We start from the raw sequence: 20396 nt of genomic DNA, 5'->3' as shown, positions 1-20396 counted from the left end.
CTAACAGAGGCCCCAGAGCCGGGCCTCGTCCGCCCACCTGTGCGTTCTTTCATCCATTTATTCATTCAACAAATGTTCATTGTGACAAGCCAGAGACTGTCCTGGGCACTCGGGTCAGGTCCAGGGAGATTCTATAAGGAAAACAGAGGTTCAGGTGCGTGGCCTGGCGGGACCTCAGGGGTTCTAGCCGGGGACAGAGATGGAGAGAAATCACCTGTGACCGGACATGTGGTCCTGAGCCAGATGGACTAGCGGGGTGGGAGAGCGGTCCACAGCGGACCCCGAGCGTAGAGAAGAGCCCAGGACAGTTTCTCTGCGTGGTGACGGTCCGGGTGGTGTCGCATGGAGAAGCCCAGGATGGGACCCCTACCTCACACTATTGACAACGTCACCCCGCCCAAGAGTGACAGGCAAAGCAACGAGGTTCTGGAGACAACCTAGAAACCCGTCCCGAGCTCAGGGGGGAGGTCTCAACAGGACACAGCGAGCCTCCACCAGAGGGGACACCGAGACGTCCACGACCCACTGTCAAGACGTCCGTTCACCTGACGCTGGGCGGGGGCAGGTGGCAGAGGAGGAAAGCCGTCTGCAGCATTCCTCCTGACCAAGGGCCCATGCTCACGCCAGAGGACACCAAGGACGGACAGCCCGGCGTTCCTGAAATGCACGAAAGACTCGCGAGCGTCACGACAGGAAGTCCAGGTGGCCAGCAAACGCGACAGCTTCACCTCCCGGGCCACCAGGAGGAGCAAAGCCACATGGAGGCACCAGCACAGGCCACCCCGGGAAGGAGCATCTAAAGCCACCAGAGCGAGTGTTGGCCAGGATGTAAGGGACAGGTGTGCACACATCTGTGTGTGTGCATGTGTGTGCATGTGTGTGCATGTGTGGGTGTGTATATGTGTGTGTGCGTGTGTCTGTGTGCGTGTGCATGTGTGTGTGCATGTCTGAGGGTGTGCACACAACTGTGTGTATGTGCATGTGTGTGTGCGTGGGTGTGCATGTCTGTGTGTGTTTGCATGTGTGTGCATATGTGCATGTGTGTTTGCATGTGTGTGCATGTGTGCATGTCTATATGTGTGTGCATGTTTGCATATGTATGTGCATGAATGTACATGTGTGTGCGTGTGTGTGCATGTTTGCATTGTGTGTGCATGTGTGTGTGTGCGTGTGTATGCATGTGTGTGTGTGTGAGCAGCACACAGACATCCAGGACTATGTACCTCTGTGCCCTTAGAGACGTGTAAGAATGTTCGCGGCAATGGATTTATAACAGCTCCAAACCAGTGGTGGTTAGACTGAGACGGAGGAAGAAATTGCAATTCACTCATTTAATGAAACCTAAATGGCAGTAGGAAAAGAACCAATTACAAAAGCACATCACAATGTGGAAGGATCTTAAAAATATAAGCCCCCCCCCAAAAAAAAAAAACCCACAGACACCAAGTATCTCAAACTGAATGGATTCAGTTTGACAAACTTCAAAGGTCAGGCGGATGAGGGCTGGCGGGAATCTCTGTACCTAGATGGAGTTTTGCTGTGAACCAAAACTGACCTAAAACACCAAACCTCATTCTTAAAAAAAACTGTAAAAGAAAACAGAAAACAAAGTACGGCTGGCTCAGGATGGACCAGGGAGACACAGCGGCCGTGAACAAAGATCAGATCACTCCTTAGTACGAGCTCGTCCCGAGTATGTCACGTGACACTCATGGAAAATGGCAGTCCCTTCGCCTCCCAGCAGTCCCTGCAGCCTGGGCTGGGTGACCAGCACCCATCCCAGGGCCCCTGCAGGGACAGGCAAGGACCCGTGGTCAGCACCAGACCTGGCTGTGCGAGGCTTGGCCAGCCTGAGGCGCATGGCCATGGGCCCCTCCCGCCCCTGGATGGCTGCACCACACACGGTCGGGGCCTCCGAGCCTTGCACAGGCCAGGCACACCGTGGCCACATGGGCCGCGTGGCCCCAGCACGGGCCTGATGGGGAAGCAGGACGGCAGGCTGGCCTCGCCGTCAGCCAGGCCAGCTCTTGGTGCCACGCCCACCACGCTGCACCGTGAGTTGGCCCTTCCTGGCTTGTTCTGGAGTCCTGGACACTGAGGCCAGCCCTGAAGGACCCTGCCCCCAGCCCAGGAACTGTGGCCTCCCAGGGGGCCGCGGCCGGAGGACCTGGGTCACCTCCAGCCAGCCCTGCTACACACCTGGGGACGGGCAGCTGGTTGCTCATCCAAGCCCTGTCAGCTCTCCTCTGGGCTCCTGCCTGGGGCGGACAGCCTGCCTCCCGTGGCCCTCTGTGGCCCTCCCTGCTCTGCCACCAGGGGCCACATGGAACACGTCCACCCCGGCCCTGCCAGCCTTGCCACAGGTCACATCTGCTCTGTTCATTCCCCTGACTCCCCGGCCCCGCCCCGCCCCGCCTCACTGGCAAAACCATGCCCGTGAAGCTGGAGAGAACCTCTCCTGAGCTCCATGAGAGCCATGTGTCACAGGAGGGAAGAGGAGGGAAGGGCACAGCTGACCCACTGAGGTCAGCTCTGCCGCCCGCTGCCTCCAGCCAGCTACTCTGTATCCGGGCAGCCCGCACCAGGGGAGCTGAGTGCCCCCAGCCCAGACCTCCACAGGCAGCTGGACGGTGCACCCCACCCGCCCACCGAGCACCAGGCAGAACCCGCAGCCGGCAGGACGCCTCCTCCAGAGAGAGCGGCTTCCGGCACCCGAGGGCCACCAGCAGCTGGGGTCCCTCCCACTGAGCAGCCCAGGAGGACAGCGCCCACCCACCACCTCACGGCCTCTCCCCCTTAGTGACCACAAACCCGGCTCAGGGAGGCGACCCAGCTTGTCCAGGGTCCCCCCAAAGTTCAGGGGCAGGACTGGGACTGGACTCCTGAGTTCCCAGTGCCACCCCAGCCCTGGGACAGAAGGTAGGTCACCTAGAACCTACTGCACACTCCAGTAGCTGTGTGGCTCCTGGGAGAGGGCTCCTCTGTGTCACACACATGCACACATGCGTGCACATGCTCACGCGCGTGCACACACACACACGCAGGCTCCCGTGGAGTTGAGGAGTCAGGGAGGCTGTGGGTCTGGCCCATCCTTCTCGGTCCTGAGAGTACCCAATACTCCGAGGGGACCCTGAAGCTGCCAGCAGTGTGACGGGGGCAGGTGATGGCAGGACCCCAGCTCCAGGCTCTGGCTGCTCAGCCTCTACTGCAGCCAGCCCACCTGCCCTCCCTGGAAACCCGGGCTCTTCCCTTTGCCAGCCACGCCCTCCAGGCCTCCTTAGGTTTCTGTCCCTTTAGCCCCTGACTTTCTCCAGCAGGAGGCCTCCCTGGCCAGCTCCCAGGGCCTCCTCCCAGGGCCCCCTCCAGGGCCTCCCCCCAGGGCCTCCCCCTCATGGTTCTTACGGAACAAGGGAACTGGTTGCCAACTACCTCCCACAGGAGGGAACCCACAGGAGGTAGGTCTGCCTCCTCAGGCCCAGGACCCCCCCACCGCCCGCCCCCCAGGGTCCAGATGGGCACCTGGCCCTCAGTAGCCACTGGACAAATGAACCACCAAGTTCATTCCCACCCCCAGGCCTCAGGTCTCTCAAGGGCAAGGCCTTCGTGCTTCCTCCACGTGGCGGAGGCCCGGCACCCAGGAAGTGTTGGGAAAGGACACGGCACCCTCCAACCAGGGGCTTGGAGCAAACCCAGGCTCAGAAACATGGGTCCTCCCTGCATCCCCACCTGCGGAAGCCCCCTGCCTCCAGTTCAAAAGCCACCTTCCGCAGGAAGCCCTCCTGGATCTCACCAGGCTCTTCTCAGAGCAGGTTTAGGTCCCCAACCCACTGCCTGGGGCCAGGTCTGGTCCTTCCTGGGGCCCCTCTCCTGCTGGGTCTGGTGACGGGAAGGTGTGGAGGGTGGTCAACTCCGACCCTCCAGGCACCAGGAGCTCGAGTCTGTAAAGTCCTTGCTGGAAGCCGCACAGGCCAGGAGCTCAGAGTGGCCAGACCACTGGGAGGCGGCCAGCCATGCCCGCCCCAGGCCTGAGCGGCCCCAGGCAGCAGGATGTAGCCTGGAGGCAGTGGCCCGGGTGGCCCGAGGGCTGGTGGCTGGTTGTGGAAGGGCCCCTCTGGAGCACAGAGCTCCCCTGGAGGATGTCGGTAACCCACCCCCACCACCCTCTGGCCCCCCATGGTTCTGGACAAGGCCACTTGGGAAGGACGGTCCCTGCAGCAAATTACCAGAGTGTGGTCTCCATTCCTGCAGCAGTCACTGGGATAGGCACTGGGCTCAGACGAGCTGCGTGACACCCTACAATCACCTCTGGTGGAGGCACACTGCACTCCCATTTTTCAGAGAAGAAGCTAAGCACAGAGAGGTGAGGTGACTCACCCACGGTCCCACAGCCCATAAGAGGTGAGGCTGAGATTCGAACTCAGGCAGTTTGGTGCTGAAGCCACGTTCTGAATCTACGCAGAATCAACTTAGAAGACAAGCGGCTTTGTAGGGAGAGTGGGGTTGTAAACCCCAGGCCAAGAGATCCAGTCCTGACTCCTGCCAGGCACGAGCCTCCTCTCACCCCCAGGGCTCCACCACACCCAGCCCTCCAGAGACCCTCCTAGAAGACCCCCCCAGATCTTCCTGCCCAACCAGACTTTCAGGGCCTGGGCTCCCCGTTTCTCCTGGTCCTTGGTGGTGAGAAGGTCTCATCCCTGGGGGCCCATGAGGCCTTGTCTGGGACCCCACAGGCCACAGGAGGGCCTCCAGCCCCAGAGGGGCACCATGTGGCATCAGCCAGGGCCGTCCAGGGCTGCCCTGGTCACTGTGTCCACAGCAGCTGTCCCACACACAAGGCCCACGAGCCCAGGTGACCCTCAGCCACTCTGCCTGGGAGTTCCAGGGAGCCTCCCTGGTGACGCCACACTTGAAAACACATGTGGTCTCTCCCCTCATGGAGACCACCTGCCTCACCGTCCGCCCACCTGCAGGGCAGACGCCAGTCAATCCTCACAGGGCCCAGGGTGGATTCTGGAGCCTTCAGTCAGGATCACAGAGACTGCTCAGAAACAGTCTTACCTTCACCATCAGCACCATTGTCAGCATCATCACCATCATCGTCACCACCATCACCATCACCACCATCATCACCATCACCATCACCACCATCATCACCATCATCACCATCACCATCACCATCATAATCACCATCATCACCATCATCACCATCACCATCACCACCATCATCACCATCACCATCATCACCATCATCACCATCACCACCATCACCACCATCATCACCATCACCACCATCACCATCATCATCACCATCACCATCACCATCATCACCATCACCATCATCACCATCATCATCACCATCATCACCATCATCATCACCACCATCATCACCATCACCATCACCACCATCATCACCATCACCATCATCATCATCACCACCATCATCACCATCACCACCATCATCACCATCACCATCACCACCATCATCACCATCACCATCACCACCATCATCATCACCATCATCACCACCATCACCACCATCATCATCACCATCATCACCACCATCATCACCATCACCACCATCACCACTATCACCATCACCACCATCACCACCATCATCACCATCATCACCACCATCACCACCATCATCACCATCACCATCACCACCATCATCACCATCACCATCACCACCATCATCATCACCATCATCACCACCATCACCATCACCATCATCACCACCATCATCACCATCACCACCATCACCACTATCACCATCACCACCATCACCACCATCATCACCATCACCACCATCACCATCATCATCACCATCACCATCATCATCACCATCACCACCATCACCATCACCACCATCATCATCATCATCACCATCATCACCATCACCATCATCACCATCACCATCACCACCATCACCATCATCATCATCACCATCATCATCATCACCACCATCACCACCATCATCACCATCATCACCATCACCATCATCACCATCACCATCATCACCATCATCACCATCACCATCACCATCATCACCACCATCATCACCATCATCACCATCACCATCACCATCATCACCATTACCAGCACCACCAGCACCATCACCACCATCACTATCACCATCATCACCATCACCATCACCACCATCACCATCACCATCATCACCATCACCATTATCACCATCACCACCATCACCACCATCACCATCATCACCACCATCACCATCACCATCACCACCATCATCACCATCACCACCATCGTCACCATCACCACCATCACCACCATCACCATCATCACCACCATCACCATCACCATCATCACCATCATCACCATCATCACATCACCACCATCACCACCATTGTCACCATCATCACCATCGTCACCATCACCACCATCAGCATCACCACCATGGTCACCATCACCACCATCATCATCACCACCACCACCACCATCATCACCATCACCACCATCACCCCCATCACTGCTGTCACCACCATCATCACCATAGTCACCATCACCACCATCACTGCTATCACCACCATTGTAACCATCACCACCATCATCACATTCACCATCGTCCCCAGCATCACCAGCACCATCAACCACCTAACCGTCTGCACCTGGACCATGACTATGGTTCCCGCCTCACCATCTCCATCGTCACCATGACAACCATCGCCATCCCATCACCAGGGTTTCAGTGAACACACTGACCATCACACAGGACGGTCAGGACCGTCTCTCACCTTGACTACCACCTGGCCGGGTGAGCTCAGAGCGGAGCCCACATGGGCCGGTTTTGTAAACAGCTGCCCTCCCTGCGCAGTACACCAGGCTTCTGGCCACCAGGAAGACTCCGACTGCGCTCCTCCTGTCTGCGCCTTTGTGCGGGAGACCCGGGGAGAAAGACTCCAGGGCTGTGAGCCCGCGGTTGAAAGCAGGCCTCTGGAGACAGACTGCTTGGGCTTCATCCAGTCTGCCTCTTCCTAGCTGTGTGACCTCGGGCAAGGCCCCTACCCTCTCTGTGCCTCAGTTTCCCTGTTTATGAAGTGGAGATGATAGCAACATGCTGTCCTGTGAGACAATATATAGCACACAGGGTAGAGCTGATGTCACCCTTCCAGGTTACATGTGGGGAAAACGAGGCCCAAGGGTGGCAGGAACCTACCTAGGGTCACACAGGGTGAAGGGAAGAGATTCAGAGCTCCCTGTGGCTCCCACCCCCACGTCCCGGCTCTCAGCCTCAGCTCCGGGCTCCCAGCACCCCGAGGCCGGGGTGCTGGGCGCACTCACCATGGGGAGCCATAGATCCGGAAGCCCCGCACGGTGACCTCGGCATCCTGCAGGTAGATGCAGTTGGTCAGCAGCGACTGCACGTTCTCGTAGTTCTCGGGCTTCAGCTTGGACACAGACGGGAAGTAGTAGAAGTCCTGTTTGATGAGGTCGGCCATGAACTCCTGGTCGAAGGTGAGCTCGTGGTTGCCGGCCACCACCACCTTGTACTCGTAGGGCAGGCTGCCTGCGGGGGACACAGCCACACGCTGGAGGCAGGGAGGCTGGGGAGCTGCCAGAGTCCCCACCACGGGTCCCAGACCACGGGTCCCCAAAAGAAGGGCAGTCACCCTGGCGCTGTCCCCAGGGCCCTGCCTGCCAGGCCTCAGCTAGCCGTCAGCTCGAGACCTGGTGAGCGCTGAGCAGCTCCCCCGGCCTCTGAGCGGAGGACGCCTGGCCTCGTCCTGGGGACTGCTCTGCCTCCGTGTCTTGGCTCCCACTGGAAGGCGACCGGTACCCTGTGCTCTAGCCCCAGCTGTCACCAGCTTCCCCGTCCCAGGTTCCCACCCCCTGGAGTCTCGCGTCCCGGCCTCCACGTCCCAGCAAGACCAAACCTGGAGTCTCGCGTCCCGGCCTCCACGTCCCAGCAAGACCAAACCTGGAGTCTCGCGTCCCGGCCTCCACGTCCCAGCAAGACCAAACCCAGTTCAACCTCCGGACTCGTGCCCAGGGACAGGGACAGGTCCACCTGCCCCCAACGAGCCCTTTGACTCCAGACCAAGACGAAACGTCCCTGAAGACCACGCCTTCAACTAGCAGCGGAGCTCGCTCTGCCCTGGGCAGAGCCCTGGGCGGCTCTTCAGGGGTGCTTCCCCGTCCTCCTCTGAGGCCCCCAAGGAGGGGAGCACAGCCTCAGGGTGCCTGGGCCGTGGACAGCCCCCACACCAGGCTGGCCCTGACAGCCCAGCTCCCCCAGGCTGGTAGCCTCGGGAGGCACCCCTGCCCCGCCCACCCGAGCCACCTGCCCCACCTGGGCCCTCACCGCCCCGGCCTCGGCGGCTGGGTTCCCACCCGCGTGGAGGGAGCGGCAGTGGACCTGGGCTTGGATAAAAGTGAAGCGGATGGTGACACGGAGGTCCAGCTCCTCCCTGCAGCCCCTGGGGTGGGCCAGGAAGGGCGTGAGGACAGGGAGGGCCGGATCCCAGACCATCTCACCCAGAAGTGACCTGCGGTTGGACAGAACACCTGGACGACTCGCACTCTGGTTCTGGTAGGGACACCATGCTTCACTGCCACATTTGGCCCTGTGAGCAAGGCCCTTCTGTCCCCAGAACTTGCCTGGACTATGTATCACTTGTATGCATTGTGAACTATCTGTTGGTGCAGCGACTTGTGGTAGTGTTGGGGTATTTTTGCTGATGGTGTCATCGGTGGTACAATTTTTCCAAAAGGAGCTGTCAATAGGCTTGGTGTATCCTCCTCCCTTCTGCTTGTGATGGTCGTTCAGCTAAAATTTGGAGGCCAACAGAGGTGAGGCAAAGAACCTCACCCCCCCGCTGGTACAAAGGCCTATCCACAGGTGTGGCTGCATGCTGGACCGGTCAATGACGAGTAAGATCCAATTGCAATGGTACCAACCTAAGACAGGAGGCTGACGCCTTGAGGTCAGCTCATCCAATGACCGGTAAGGACCATATGTAGTATTGGACAACCTAAGGCAGGCACGGTCCCTAAGCCACATGCTTGTTGTTTAAACAGAGAGGGGGAGATGTTGAGAGCCACAGCCGAAGGGGCCCCAGCAAACTTCCAGCTGCCAACTGATTGGCTCCTCTGCGGTGATGCTCATTGGGCTGTTTTCCCGCCCTTTCAGACCACGGAGCTGCTCATTGGGGGACTTTTTTGGCTCCGCCCATGCGACCCAGCCAATCGGCCTCAAGAGCAGGAGGAGTGGGGGTTGAGAGGCTTGTGGGAAGCTGGTGGTGGCAGTTGGGCTCTGAGGGTTTTCCTGAGGAGCTGTGTGGTGCGGTGTGTGTGTTCTAAAAATAAAGTTCGTTTCTTTTGACAAGTGGCTCCTGAATTGTGCCCAGCCAGACTGCGGCATTACTGTCTCCAATGCTTCAGTATCAACAAGAGGCCAGACCTGCCCCAGAAGGTTCCCAGAGTGTACAAACGTGAACCCCACCACATGCCAGGCACTGGCCAGGCTCTGGCTCTTCGCTGTGGTGTGGATAGGAAGCGGAGGTCGAAGGCTGGAGCGGTGGTGGAGGCTCGGAGGCTGGAGCGGTGGTGGAGGCACAGGGAGGAGCCGGCAGCTGCCCTCTGAGGTGCTGCTGAGCGCTTCCTCCCGCTCAGCCCATCCTGAGCCCTGAGGGCTGGCTCCCTCCTGGAGGAGCAGGGCCCACTGAAGGCTCCGGGGGGTCCTCGGGCCCCTCAGGAAGGCCACCTGAGCCGCTGCAGAGCCACACTTCACAGCGTGTCCTCTGCGTTCCTGGGCGGCTGTGACCTCCACAAAACCCGCTGATCTGAGTTCAGTCCCGACTCCCTCTCAACTGGGAAGTCACTTAACCTCTCTGAACACGGACTTCCCCTGCCATACGGTGGGTGTGCTGGTGACCCCCCCCCCAGGCTAAGGACCTCCCCTGGCCCCCAGGACCCCCCAGTGCCTCCCCTGAGGCTCCCTTCACCCACCCCTCCCAGGAGCAGCAGGCGGTGACCGGCACCTCAGCTGTCTCCTGGGGGAACCCAGCAGTCCAGGGGCCCTAGAGGCTCTGCTGCCCTTGACCGTGAACACACGGTCACACAGCTCTCTGCCATGTGACCGTCCCTCAAGAACAGATCCCAGGAGCCTCTGCTCTGATTCCTGGGGACGGTCAGTCCTCCTGGAGACTGAGGCCCCGGTCCAGTGCCTGATTCAAAGACGTGCAGTGAGACTTGGTCAGCGTCAGTGTCCTAGGAAGAAGCCCAGGAAGGGCAGGTGAGGCTTCCTGCCCTAGGGGCCACGGCCACTGCTGGTCTCTACGGCAACAAAACGGAAGAGTCCAGAAGCCAGTTACAAACTTCACACCCGCCCAGTTGGGACCCGGCAATCTGTCCAGCCACGTGGCCTAGAGCCAGGGGACTCAGCTGCTGGAGACATCCTGATGCCCAGCAGGGGACAAGAGGCAAGCGGCTACAAAACAGGCAGAGGCCACTGAACACTCACTGACCGTCACCCCAGACTTCTCTGCAGACTGATGCTCGTCACTCTGGGGGGCCGAGAGGAGGGGACGGGCCACGGGCTCCTGGGTCCCAGACCCAGCTCTGCCACTGCTGCTTGGCCACCTTGGCCCTGGGCGTTGGTTCCTCTGTAACTGGGAGCAGTGATGCCTGCCCACGGGGCACCCCCGGTGATGGAGAAGACGCCAAGCGGAATCGCACACACCTTCATGTTCAGCACGGCCCGACCGTGACGGGGCCAGAAGCCCCGGGCCAGACCTGCCTGGCACACATTCTGTTGGCCACAATGTCCGCTTGGTAACTGAATTTGTCGCCAGCATTAAAACTTTGAGAGATTCCCAATAAAACCTCATTCTGTTTGTCTAAAATCAACTAAATAAAATTCAACATCGGGCGATGCTGGCCATTCAGGGAGTGCCGCATCCGCCACCCCCAGCCTTAGACGGATACAAACATCCAGTTGGCCCCAGTCCCTACCTGTCCCTACTACCCACACTGAGTCTGTTGAACTCACTTCAAGGTGCTGCCCCCCTCCAGTGGGTTTCTGGCCCCTGCCACAGTCCTTGGAGACAGGAGGGGACAGAACTGGCCCAGGGTGCTTCCCAGCAGGAAGGGGGACGGGCCATCCTCACCCCCGCTTGTGAGGGCCACTGTCCTCAGCTGCAGAGTGGATGTAGTAGAACAGCCAGGCAGGTTCTGAGGGGAGGTCTCCGGCCTCCAGCAGGCCGGCTGCCCCGCGACAGGCCCCGCTGCCTGAGCCCACACAGACCGTCCCTCCCCTCCAGCGGCCACCTCGTGGAGCTTCACGGTGGTGCTGCTGGTGGCTTCATTCACCAGCTGGGACCTGCTGGGGACAGTGGGTGACGCAGACACACCTGTTCCCATGCCATGGAGCTCTCCTGCTGGGGGTGCAGCCGGCTGCTCAGCACCTGGCCAGGCCCGAGGACAGTGGCCAGAGGCCAGGAAACCCACCCGGGCCCATGGGGTGCAGTGGCTCAGTGTGACACTGGACATGGGTCCAGCTCCCCCACACCCGGGGGTCAGCAACTGAGAGGCCACCAGACCACAGAGTCAGCCTGGGGACACACTGCGGCCAGGAGGCAGGAGCAGCCCCTGGCTGGGGTGGACGGAGTGGCCGCCGCCCACTGCCTCCAGCTGCTCCACCCGTTTCCACCTCACATCACCCATCCAGCCCCCCCAGCCCCACCCCACGGGGGCCAGAGCCCCACTAATGTACTTATGTCACGTCTCTGACTGGGGGTGTTACTTGAGCAATTAGCAGATTACTCCAACTTACGGCTCCATTTATTCCTGGCTCCTGGGGCCGGGGTGTGCGGGGAGCTGTCAGGTCCCCAGCTCCTCCCGCCTTGGAAGAGGAGAAGGAGGCTTCCCCAACCCACCGAGAGGAGAGGGCGGGGGACAAGGCCAGGCAGGGTGGGGACATGCACCAAGCCAGGCACCAGCAGGAGCTGAGATTTCCTGGCGACAGCATCAAACCCTGCCTGGTCTCTCCAACAAGGTGGACACCAAGGCTTGGAGGCACAGGGACGTCCAACAGGAACATGGAAGCCTCCGGCACCAGCTCCCTGAGCTGAGACTAGCCACAAGTCCATCTGTCTGGGATTCACTCGAACTTGGTAACTCACCACCTGCACGTGACCTCTGCAGACACTCAAGGATTACTGTCCCCATTTTACACCTTGAGAAAGGTTGCCTAAGGTCACATGGATCAATAACAAAGTGATCGGCAGTCACGAAGGGTGATGGTCACTGGACAGACCCTGTGGCAGCATCTGAGGTGCCCTCTGAAACATCACGCCACCCTGCTTCTCAGTGGATGGAAGGATGGATGAATAGGTGGGTGGCTGGGTGGCTAGATGGGTGGGTGGGTGGGTGGAAGAATAGGTGGCTGGGTGGGTGGCTGGATGAGTGGCTGGGTGGCTGGGTGGCTGGCTGGATGGCTAGGTAGGTGGCTGAGTGGCTGGGTGGCTGGGTGGGTGGCTGGATGAGTGGCTGGGTGGCTGGGTGGGTGGCTGGGTGAGTGGCTGGGTGGCTGGGTGAATGCCTGGGTGGGTGGGTAGGTGGCTGAGTGGCTGGGTAGGTCACTGGATGGCTGGGTGGCTGGGTGGGTGGCTGGCTGGGTGGGTGGCCGGATGGCTGGGTGGCTGGCTGGGTGGCTGGGTGGGTATGTGGGTACATTTATCAATCCACCCACCCTGAGTCAACCCCCACAGCCTCCTCTATCCAACTGGCCTCTGTCTCCCTAGATTCCTCCCTTTTCTGCAAATTCTTTCCCGCTGCCCCTGGTACGGTGTGGTCTTCAGACTCACCTCCCTTGTCCACAGCCCTAATTGTTCCCTTGGGGTCATCTTGATGGGGCCTGCTCCCTTGCAGGTGGCCATGAGGTGACTGGCCACTGTGGAGGGGCGACAGCCCTCCCCTGGTCTCGGCTGCTCCCTCTGTGGCCACGGCCTGTGGCGGCCCTGGTCTCCAGCACTCCTGGTCCCTGACCTGAGAGGGACCACCACTGCGGCCTATCCTGCTCAGCCTCGTCGTCCCCACCCTGCCTGGCCACGGGGCCTGCACACCAAAGACACTGATGCCATTCCCTGGGCCCTTGGCTCTGCTGTCCCACCCCTGGGGCAGCAGACAGCAGGTGACACCCAGGGGAGCCTCCTGGTGCCCAGATGGGAGGCGCTGAGTGCCCGCGAGGGGCTGCTCTCCAGGTGGTGTGGGGTCCCACAGCATCATCCTGGAGACCAGAACCTGGAGACCACCCGGTGGACCACGCAGGGCAAGTGCAGGAAGCCACAAGAGGTGGCCTGTCCGAGGGACCCGGCTGGGCTCAGGGACAGCAGCTCGAGGAGGGGGTGGCTGTGCCAACTCGGTGAGGCGGGTGGAGCAGATGGGCCCAATGCCCTTCTACCCACCTGACCTCACAGACTCCAAGGACGCCAAGGCTCCACTCGCCTGACTCAAAAGCGCTCCCCGCTGGGCACTCACCTTCCTCCCTGAAGCTCGGCCTGGCTGTAAAAGCCGCAGCCCTGGTCAGCTCTTCACAGCACTGGCTGGACACGAGCTTGTTCTAGGCCCTGGTCAAGACTCCACCGGGGGCCTGACGGTGAATAGGACACAGTCTGGAGACCTAATCTATGCTACTACTGGATAGAGGAGAAAGGGGAAGCTCAGAGAGGGGTAGAGAGTTGCCCAAGGTCACACAGTGAGACAGTGGAGACCTGGGACTCAAACCTGGCCTCCTGACTCAGGGCACCTGAACAATGGCCCCACCAGCCTCTGCTGGGAGAGACCCAGTGACTGGTAGTTGGGGACTAGGAGATGAGGTCATTCAGGAAGAAGGGGGCAGTGACCTGAGGGACAGGTAGACCCTGCAATGGGAGGCATCCCAAGTGGGCCTTGCTGGGCGGGTCGAACGCTGATCTCCCAGCCTCTGACGGGCAGCAGGTCCTCGACCTCTAAACCCACCCAGCGCTCCTTGCCTTTCAGAACTGGCGGACATGGCTGTACACTTGGGTTCCCCATGATGATGCCCGGGTCATCTGCCCAGAGCTTTCCTTTCTTCTCAACCATATTCTTCAAAATCCTGCCATTTACCAGCCACGGGTTTCGTGGGGGTAAAGAGACCATTAATCAGCCGAGCCCCGGGGAGGACAGCCCTGCTCTCTTAGCTCCTCATCTGCCCTAAACATCCAAAGAAATGTGCATCCACTCCTAGATTCCTCAGGGCGGCCAGCGTGGCTGGTGTGCAGGGCCCAAAGAGGGTCGCGGACAGAACTCTCTGCTGCTGTGCTCCTGAAAGGAATCCCTCTCCAAGAGGAAACCATTCTTCACTGCAAGTACCTCCCCAGCCCACTTCACAGGAAGTGCTGCCTCCAAACTGCATAATCTGTGACATTCGGGAAGATATGTGTGAGCCCAGCACCGTCTGTGGCATTCCCAGAGAGGCGTCTGAGCCCAGCAGGATGTTCCCGCGCTCTAACTGCAGTGACAATCAGGAAAATGCCCACTTACGGCTCCTTCCGCCCATCCCACCTCGCGGAACACAGGAGAGGGGGTGGAATAAAGAGACGCGCAGCGATCTCTGATTGCATCTTTAGCACATCTTTGACAGTCTCGTGTTTAAACACTCGCCCGTGTCTGGGAGGCAGGCCTCTCGGTATGACACACGGTTCAGGACAGCCCAGAGCGGAGAGGCTCCCACAGTAGGCTGCAGACCACAGTGGGGTCTCTGCAGCTTGGACATGTGGACACCAGCACACGGCCAAGCACACACGGAGGACATTGGCCAGGGGTGCAGGGAGAAAGGGAAATCTGTGCATGACCCCAACAGGTGGGCAATGGAGCAGGACCCTGGGCCAGTGCCAGGCTGTGGCTCCAGAAGACGTGGCTGGGCTGGGCCGGCACAAGTTGGGTTCTGCTGCCCTGCAGGGGCTCCCTGTGCCGAGCCCCGTGACCAGCTTCTCTCATTCAATACTTCTGGACTCTCGGCAAGCAAGACCACTGACCTGGTTGCACAGCCAAGTGGCCAGGGTGCCAGGTGTGGAGCCCAGGTCCCTCTCCACCTCCCACTGGCTGGGAGCCTCGGTGTCCTCATCTGTAAGATGGAATGCTCCAGGCTCCCCTGGACGGCCAGCTGGGCAGACACTCCCAGGGCTGGTTGTGCCCATGCCAAGACTTGTTTCAGGCACAGACACAGATCAGCTGTGCTCACAGTTCCCTACAGGCAGGAGGCACCCTGGGTGCGGGGCCACTCGGGGAGGTCAGGAGGCAGAGGGGAGGGGACGTGGTTTCCTAGGGAAGAGACAGGCCAGCAGGTGAACTGGCTTGGGCTGCTGTGTCTGAGCCACTCTGGTGGCTCTGGGGCACAGGGCTGTTGCTGACTGTCTGACACCCTGGGGTCATCAGGGCAGGTGGAGAGTGGCCCTCGCTGAGAGCCCATGAGGCGGTGGCTGGGGGCAGAGGCTGGGGACTGGTTGGTTTGCATGTCAAGACACGTTCAAGGTGAGTGATTTGCCACCTCTCGGAAGTGGCTGACCCCAGGGGCAGTCCCTCCAGGGTCAACGAGACCCCGAGGGGTCAAAGCGCTAGAGCACAGAAAAGACAAAGGCACACTGACCCTCCAGACATCAGCTGAGGTCTTGGCATTCCAGGGATGTTTGCAGAATCTAATGCTGAAATCCACAGGGAAGCCCAGGCCTGGGAGCAGGAGCAGGAGGAGAGTGAGGCTCAAAGGCCGGGCCACTGCCCAGGGCACACCTGCTCCCCGTGGGCCTCACCCAGCTGCAGCAGGCCCTGCTGCCCGCCCCAGCCCCTGCGGGAGACGCCTGGATCCAGCCCCCGACATCGGTGCCCATATTGAACAGGCAAACCCGGTTTTTCTTCTGTTCCATCCTAATAGCCAAAATGTTTAACTTTCAAACATTTGCTTTTCCTGGGAAATGTTTAAAAACAGGGACATTCAGTCTTCATCATCTTCAACGGCTGTTTCCATTGCTGCCACGGAGCACAGATGACTTTAGGCTAAAAGGGACAGCTGAAAGTTTCCTGTTTTCCCCCGAAACACAAGACCGCCTGTAGGCAGAACTCCGTGGGGCCTCCTGGAAGTCACGAGAAGGCAGAACATAGGTGCCCAACGATGTTCCTGGAAGGCCCCTGGTGGCCCCGGGAGGGCCTGGCTGGTAACCATGTGCCACATGCACCCAGAGCTTGAGGCTGCAGCACCCCCTGTCTGCACTCTGCCCTCCTCTCAACCGGCCTCGGCCCTCGACCTGGGGCCTCCCGACATTGGCTTACGCTGCTCTGGGCTCTGGGCTCCCCTCCTGCCCCTACTTTTTAGTCAACTCCAATCCAAGGCACCCTTGTCCACTGGCCCAAGTGTGGCCTCCTCCAAGATGCCGCCCACGAGTACCCCTTCCTCGCCGCCCTGGCAGGGAGACGGGGCTCCTTCAGGGAATCAGTCCCTGGATTCCTCTCCCGACCCCCAGCACAAGGCAGGCGCTTGCCACGTGTCCCTGAAAGCACAAGACAGTGTCCCCTGCAGCAGATGACAAGAGCTAGAGAGGACAAATGACCGGCAAAGGTCTCCTAAGCAGTGGGCCCCAGGTGTCTGGGAAGGCCAAATGAGTGGCAGCTGCCAAGGTACAGGACATCAAGGCCCAGGCTGCGGAGCTGGCACTACCCAGGATTGGCCAGGGCAGCGGCACCTGGACTGGGAATCAGAGGTGGCTTTTCTCAGTCGGGAGGCAGGTGCTACCCCCGCACTGGGCACCCAGCGAAGGGCCTTTGCCCTCCCGAGGCCTCTTCCCCCCCCCATCCACCAAGAGGTAAATGAACACCCCAACCCTCAAGAGCCCTCCCAAGGGTCTGAGACCCTCCGTCTGACAGGGTCAGATGGAGGGACAAAAGTGAACTTCCACAGGACAGGACACTGTGCGCCCGCGCTGGAGTTGCTGACATCCACGATGTTAATTAAAAGGCCTGGCCTCCCCGGGCAGAGGTCTGGGAGCTGAGATGAATGCGCAGAGAACTCTGGGACCAAAGTCCCGGGTGGGAACGGGCAGCAGGGGCTGCCAGGGGCAGTCTGAGCTGTGACCAGAGCCCTGGGGGCCCTGCATATGAAGAGGGCTAGGGCCAGACAGGACCCTGCCCCCAAGTGCCCACTAGTGACCTTGCCCTCCATCACCACCCCCCAGCAAAGGAGGCACACTCTCAGGTGGGGGGAATGAGACTCCAAAGAACCCCTTTGGGGAGCATCGGGCCTGAGGGAGGATGGGCGGTGAGGCCAGGGTGAGCCTCAGCAGGACTGAGTAAGAACACACACAGTGACCAGGAGGCCCAGCTCCCTCCCCACTCAGCTCTCAAACCTGGAGCCGCTGCGGGACTGGGAAGTGGGACAAACAGGCCCAGGAGAAAGTCCTGCAGGCACCCAAGGCTCCCCAAAGACACCACCAGGTCCCCGTGTTGCATGCCCCTCCCACCCCACCACACACACTCACTCACACACACTCACACACTCTCACACACTCTCACACGCTCACACACACTCATACACTCACAAACTCACAAACTCACATTCACACACTCATGCACTCACACTCATGCACTCACACTCACACACTCTCACACACTTGCACTCTTTCACACACACTCTCACACACTCACATTCACACACTCACACACTCTCAACTCTCACACTGTCACACACATTCACACACACTTGCACACTCACACACTTGCACACACTCATGCACACACTCTCAAACACTTGCACTCTCTCACTTGCACTCACACATACTCACACACTCTCGCACACACACTTGCACACACTCACACTTGCACGCACACTCTCACATACTTGCACTCTCTTGCACTCACACACACTCACACACTCACACACACACACATACCACTGATCAGCTGCTGTCAGAAGTCCAGTTCTTACACACACACACACCCAGGTCAGCAGGTCCCTGAGAAGGAACCTAAACTGCAAACAGAGGCAGAGGCCAGACCCAACAGAAGACAGGAAAGTGGGAGGAGGGGACAGGAAAGGAACCTTTGTAACTGACGCCCTCGGGGAGATAAGAGAGGACACCGCATCCAGAAAAGGCTGGCAGGGCACTTCTGCAGAGGGGAGAAAAGCATCACAGGGTTTTTTAAAATTTAGCTAAAGATGAGGAAGAGGAAGTTGGAGGAGTCTCCCGGGAACTAAAACAGACCATCAAGTGCAAAGCAGGCGAGTCAAACCAGAGGTCCAACAGCCGAGCACCACACCTATAAGCAGAAGTCAGAGGACGGGGAATGAAACTGAGCTAATGCCCTACAACAAAGGACGGAATTTACTTCACTAAAAGGGTGGCCTGAGTGACCAGAAAAATGAATGAAAAAAGACCCTCGAGCAAGGCACTCTGTCCAGGAACACAACAGGTCACATATCAAGGACGAGGACTCCCAACCCAGGGCATCCTCAAATGTGACCCTGGAAGGTAACGGTTGACACAGCAATGCTTTCCAAATTCTAGGGGGATGAATCGCAACCCAGAATTCCACACCTGGACACTATCCATTGAGATCGAGGACAAAAGAGAGAATTTTCTTGACATTCGAGTTGCCAAACGTGGAGATCTCCTGCTCTTCTCAGAAAGCTGCTGAGGATGCGTTCCACCAAGGCAGGGGGTGAGCCTCGGCCAAGGAAGCCCTGGGTTCCAGAACCAGGGCCTCCAAGACAGACAGAAGGGACGGAAGGAAGGGACGGGAAATCTCTGGACGGCCCCTGGGACGGGCCTGGGACCAATCAGCTCAGAAGGCGCAGGGCTCGAGGCCCCAGGAGGTGAGCCCCCAAGAAAAAGGGTTGACAGGTGACCTGTGCGCCTCACCCCACGGCCAAAGGGCATTTGAAGTTCCATAGGAGACTGGGGTGAGCCCTGGCAGGTACACACAGGAACGAGCAGATCATACCATGAATATTCAACCAAAAACGGAGATAAGACTGTGTTAGACAGGAGAAAGGACGCGCAGGTGTGGGGAGGCCGAGCCTCTGAATCTCCATTTTTCATTTTAAGAAATTTAAAAGCAATGTCTAAAGCTGGAAAACAAACAAACAAAAAATCACCACAGAAGCCAGTCCAAGAGCTGGGCCGGGCGGACGTCAGGGATGGGGGAGGGCAAGGGCAGGGACTACCTCACCACAGCCGGGAGCCCTGGTGACCTAGTGTGCACGCGTCACCCGAAGGCAAACAGAAGTTTAAATAAGTAAAAGGCCCAGGGGAGCCAGGTGCTCCTCATCCGCCTTCCCACTCGGCCCAGGGACAGCCGTGTCCCTCGATGGCTCCGCTTGTTGTTCGAAACCTAGAACCAAAGCAAACTGTGTCCTGGTCACACCGACAGGAGACAGAAGCAGCAGGAGGCCCGAGGGCAGCTGCTATGCCAGGCGTGAGGCCCTGGAGGGCGTGAGGCAGGCCGAGAGCCTCCAGCACCGGGCCCAGAGGCAGGGGCAGCTCGGCCGCTCCTCACCTGGGCAGGCGAGCGGCTGCCCACTGCTACCTGCCAAGAGTGAGATGCACCCCACACGCCAATTCCTAACCCCACGAAGGGGCAGCACCGCGTGGCCAGTGAGGAGGTCGGGCCTCGGGAGCTCACTCACATCTGGCAGGAAGGGAGGTGGGAGGCTGAGCCCGGATCCCACCAGAGCTGAAGCCCTTGGCTTCCTCCTCTCTCCCCAAACTCCTAGACATGGCAGAGCCCCGGGTCTTTCCACCAAACGGTCTTCAAAAGGAAAGCAGCGTGGCTTCCATCTGAGCCTTCACGCTCGCTCCCGTGGTGCGGACCTGGAGCTGCTGTACCCGAGAGCAACCGAGGTGCACTTCAAGAACGAAGGCGTGACCACCTTTGCCCACGCTCCTCCCCGGCAAAACGGTCAAGAGCAGCTGTGTTAGGGTTCTGGAAATTAACCAGAGGCTAAGGAGCACAAAGACAAGGAACCCAGCTCTGCGGCCTCCTGACCTGCTCCGCCCCAGCCTCCACCCTCCATCTCTGTAGCAGCCTCAGAACCACAGGAGCTGGGGAACCAGCATCCTAGCAGCCACTGAGGTCAAAATGGGTTTGGGACACTCCAGGAAGCCTCGTCACTGAAGAACAGCCACTGTTTGACATGTGGTCCTGGGCTTGGGGACTGTCTCTGTTGACTGGATGCAGCGCTCTCGGCGCACAGAGCCTGGCCACAGCAGCAGTCTAACGCCACAACCCCCAGGGCGCAATGCCACCGGGGGCAAAGAAAACGCCTTCCTAAGACACCAGAGGGTTAACTGTCCACAGGGGATCCTAAGGATCAGTCCCTGATCCCTCACCCCAGCTGACCTTGACGCTCACTGTGTGTGTGC

General features: G+C 59.4%; 1 protein-coding gene across 4 annotated transcripts in view; it reads right to left on the bottom strand.

Annotated features, from left to right (window-relative positions):
• The window catches only part of Mpped1 (metallophosphoesterase domain containing 1), a 73853-nt gene that overhangs the window by 16465 nt on the left and 36992 nt on the right, over nt 1-20396 (bottom strand). For all 4 annotated transcript variants that reach the window (XM_046429715.2, XM_046429714.2, XM_058574258.1 and 1 more), the window contains one exon: nt 7306-7531. In XM_046429715.2, the coding sequence (XP_046285671.1) occupies nt 7306-7531 (226 nt within the window). The remainder of the gene's footprint in view (nt 1-7305; nt 7532-20396) is intronic.

Source organism: Marmota monax, unplaced genomic scaffold (assembly GCF_021218885.2).
Source record: "Marmota monax isolate L192 unplaced genomic scaffold, Marmota_monax_Labrador192_F-V1.1 WCK01_AAM20220418_F8-fsc00051, whole genome shotgun sequence".
Classification (NCBI taxonomy): domain Eukaryota; kingdom Metazoa; phylum Chordata; class Mammalia; order Rodentia; family Sciuridae; genus Marmota; species Marmota monax.
The sequence above is the reverse complement of the archived record's forward strand: the minus strand, read 5'-3'. Positions and strand labels throughout refer to the sequence as shown.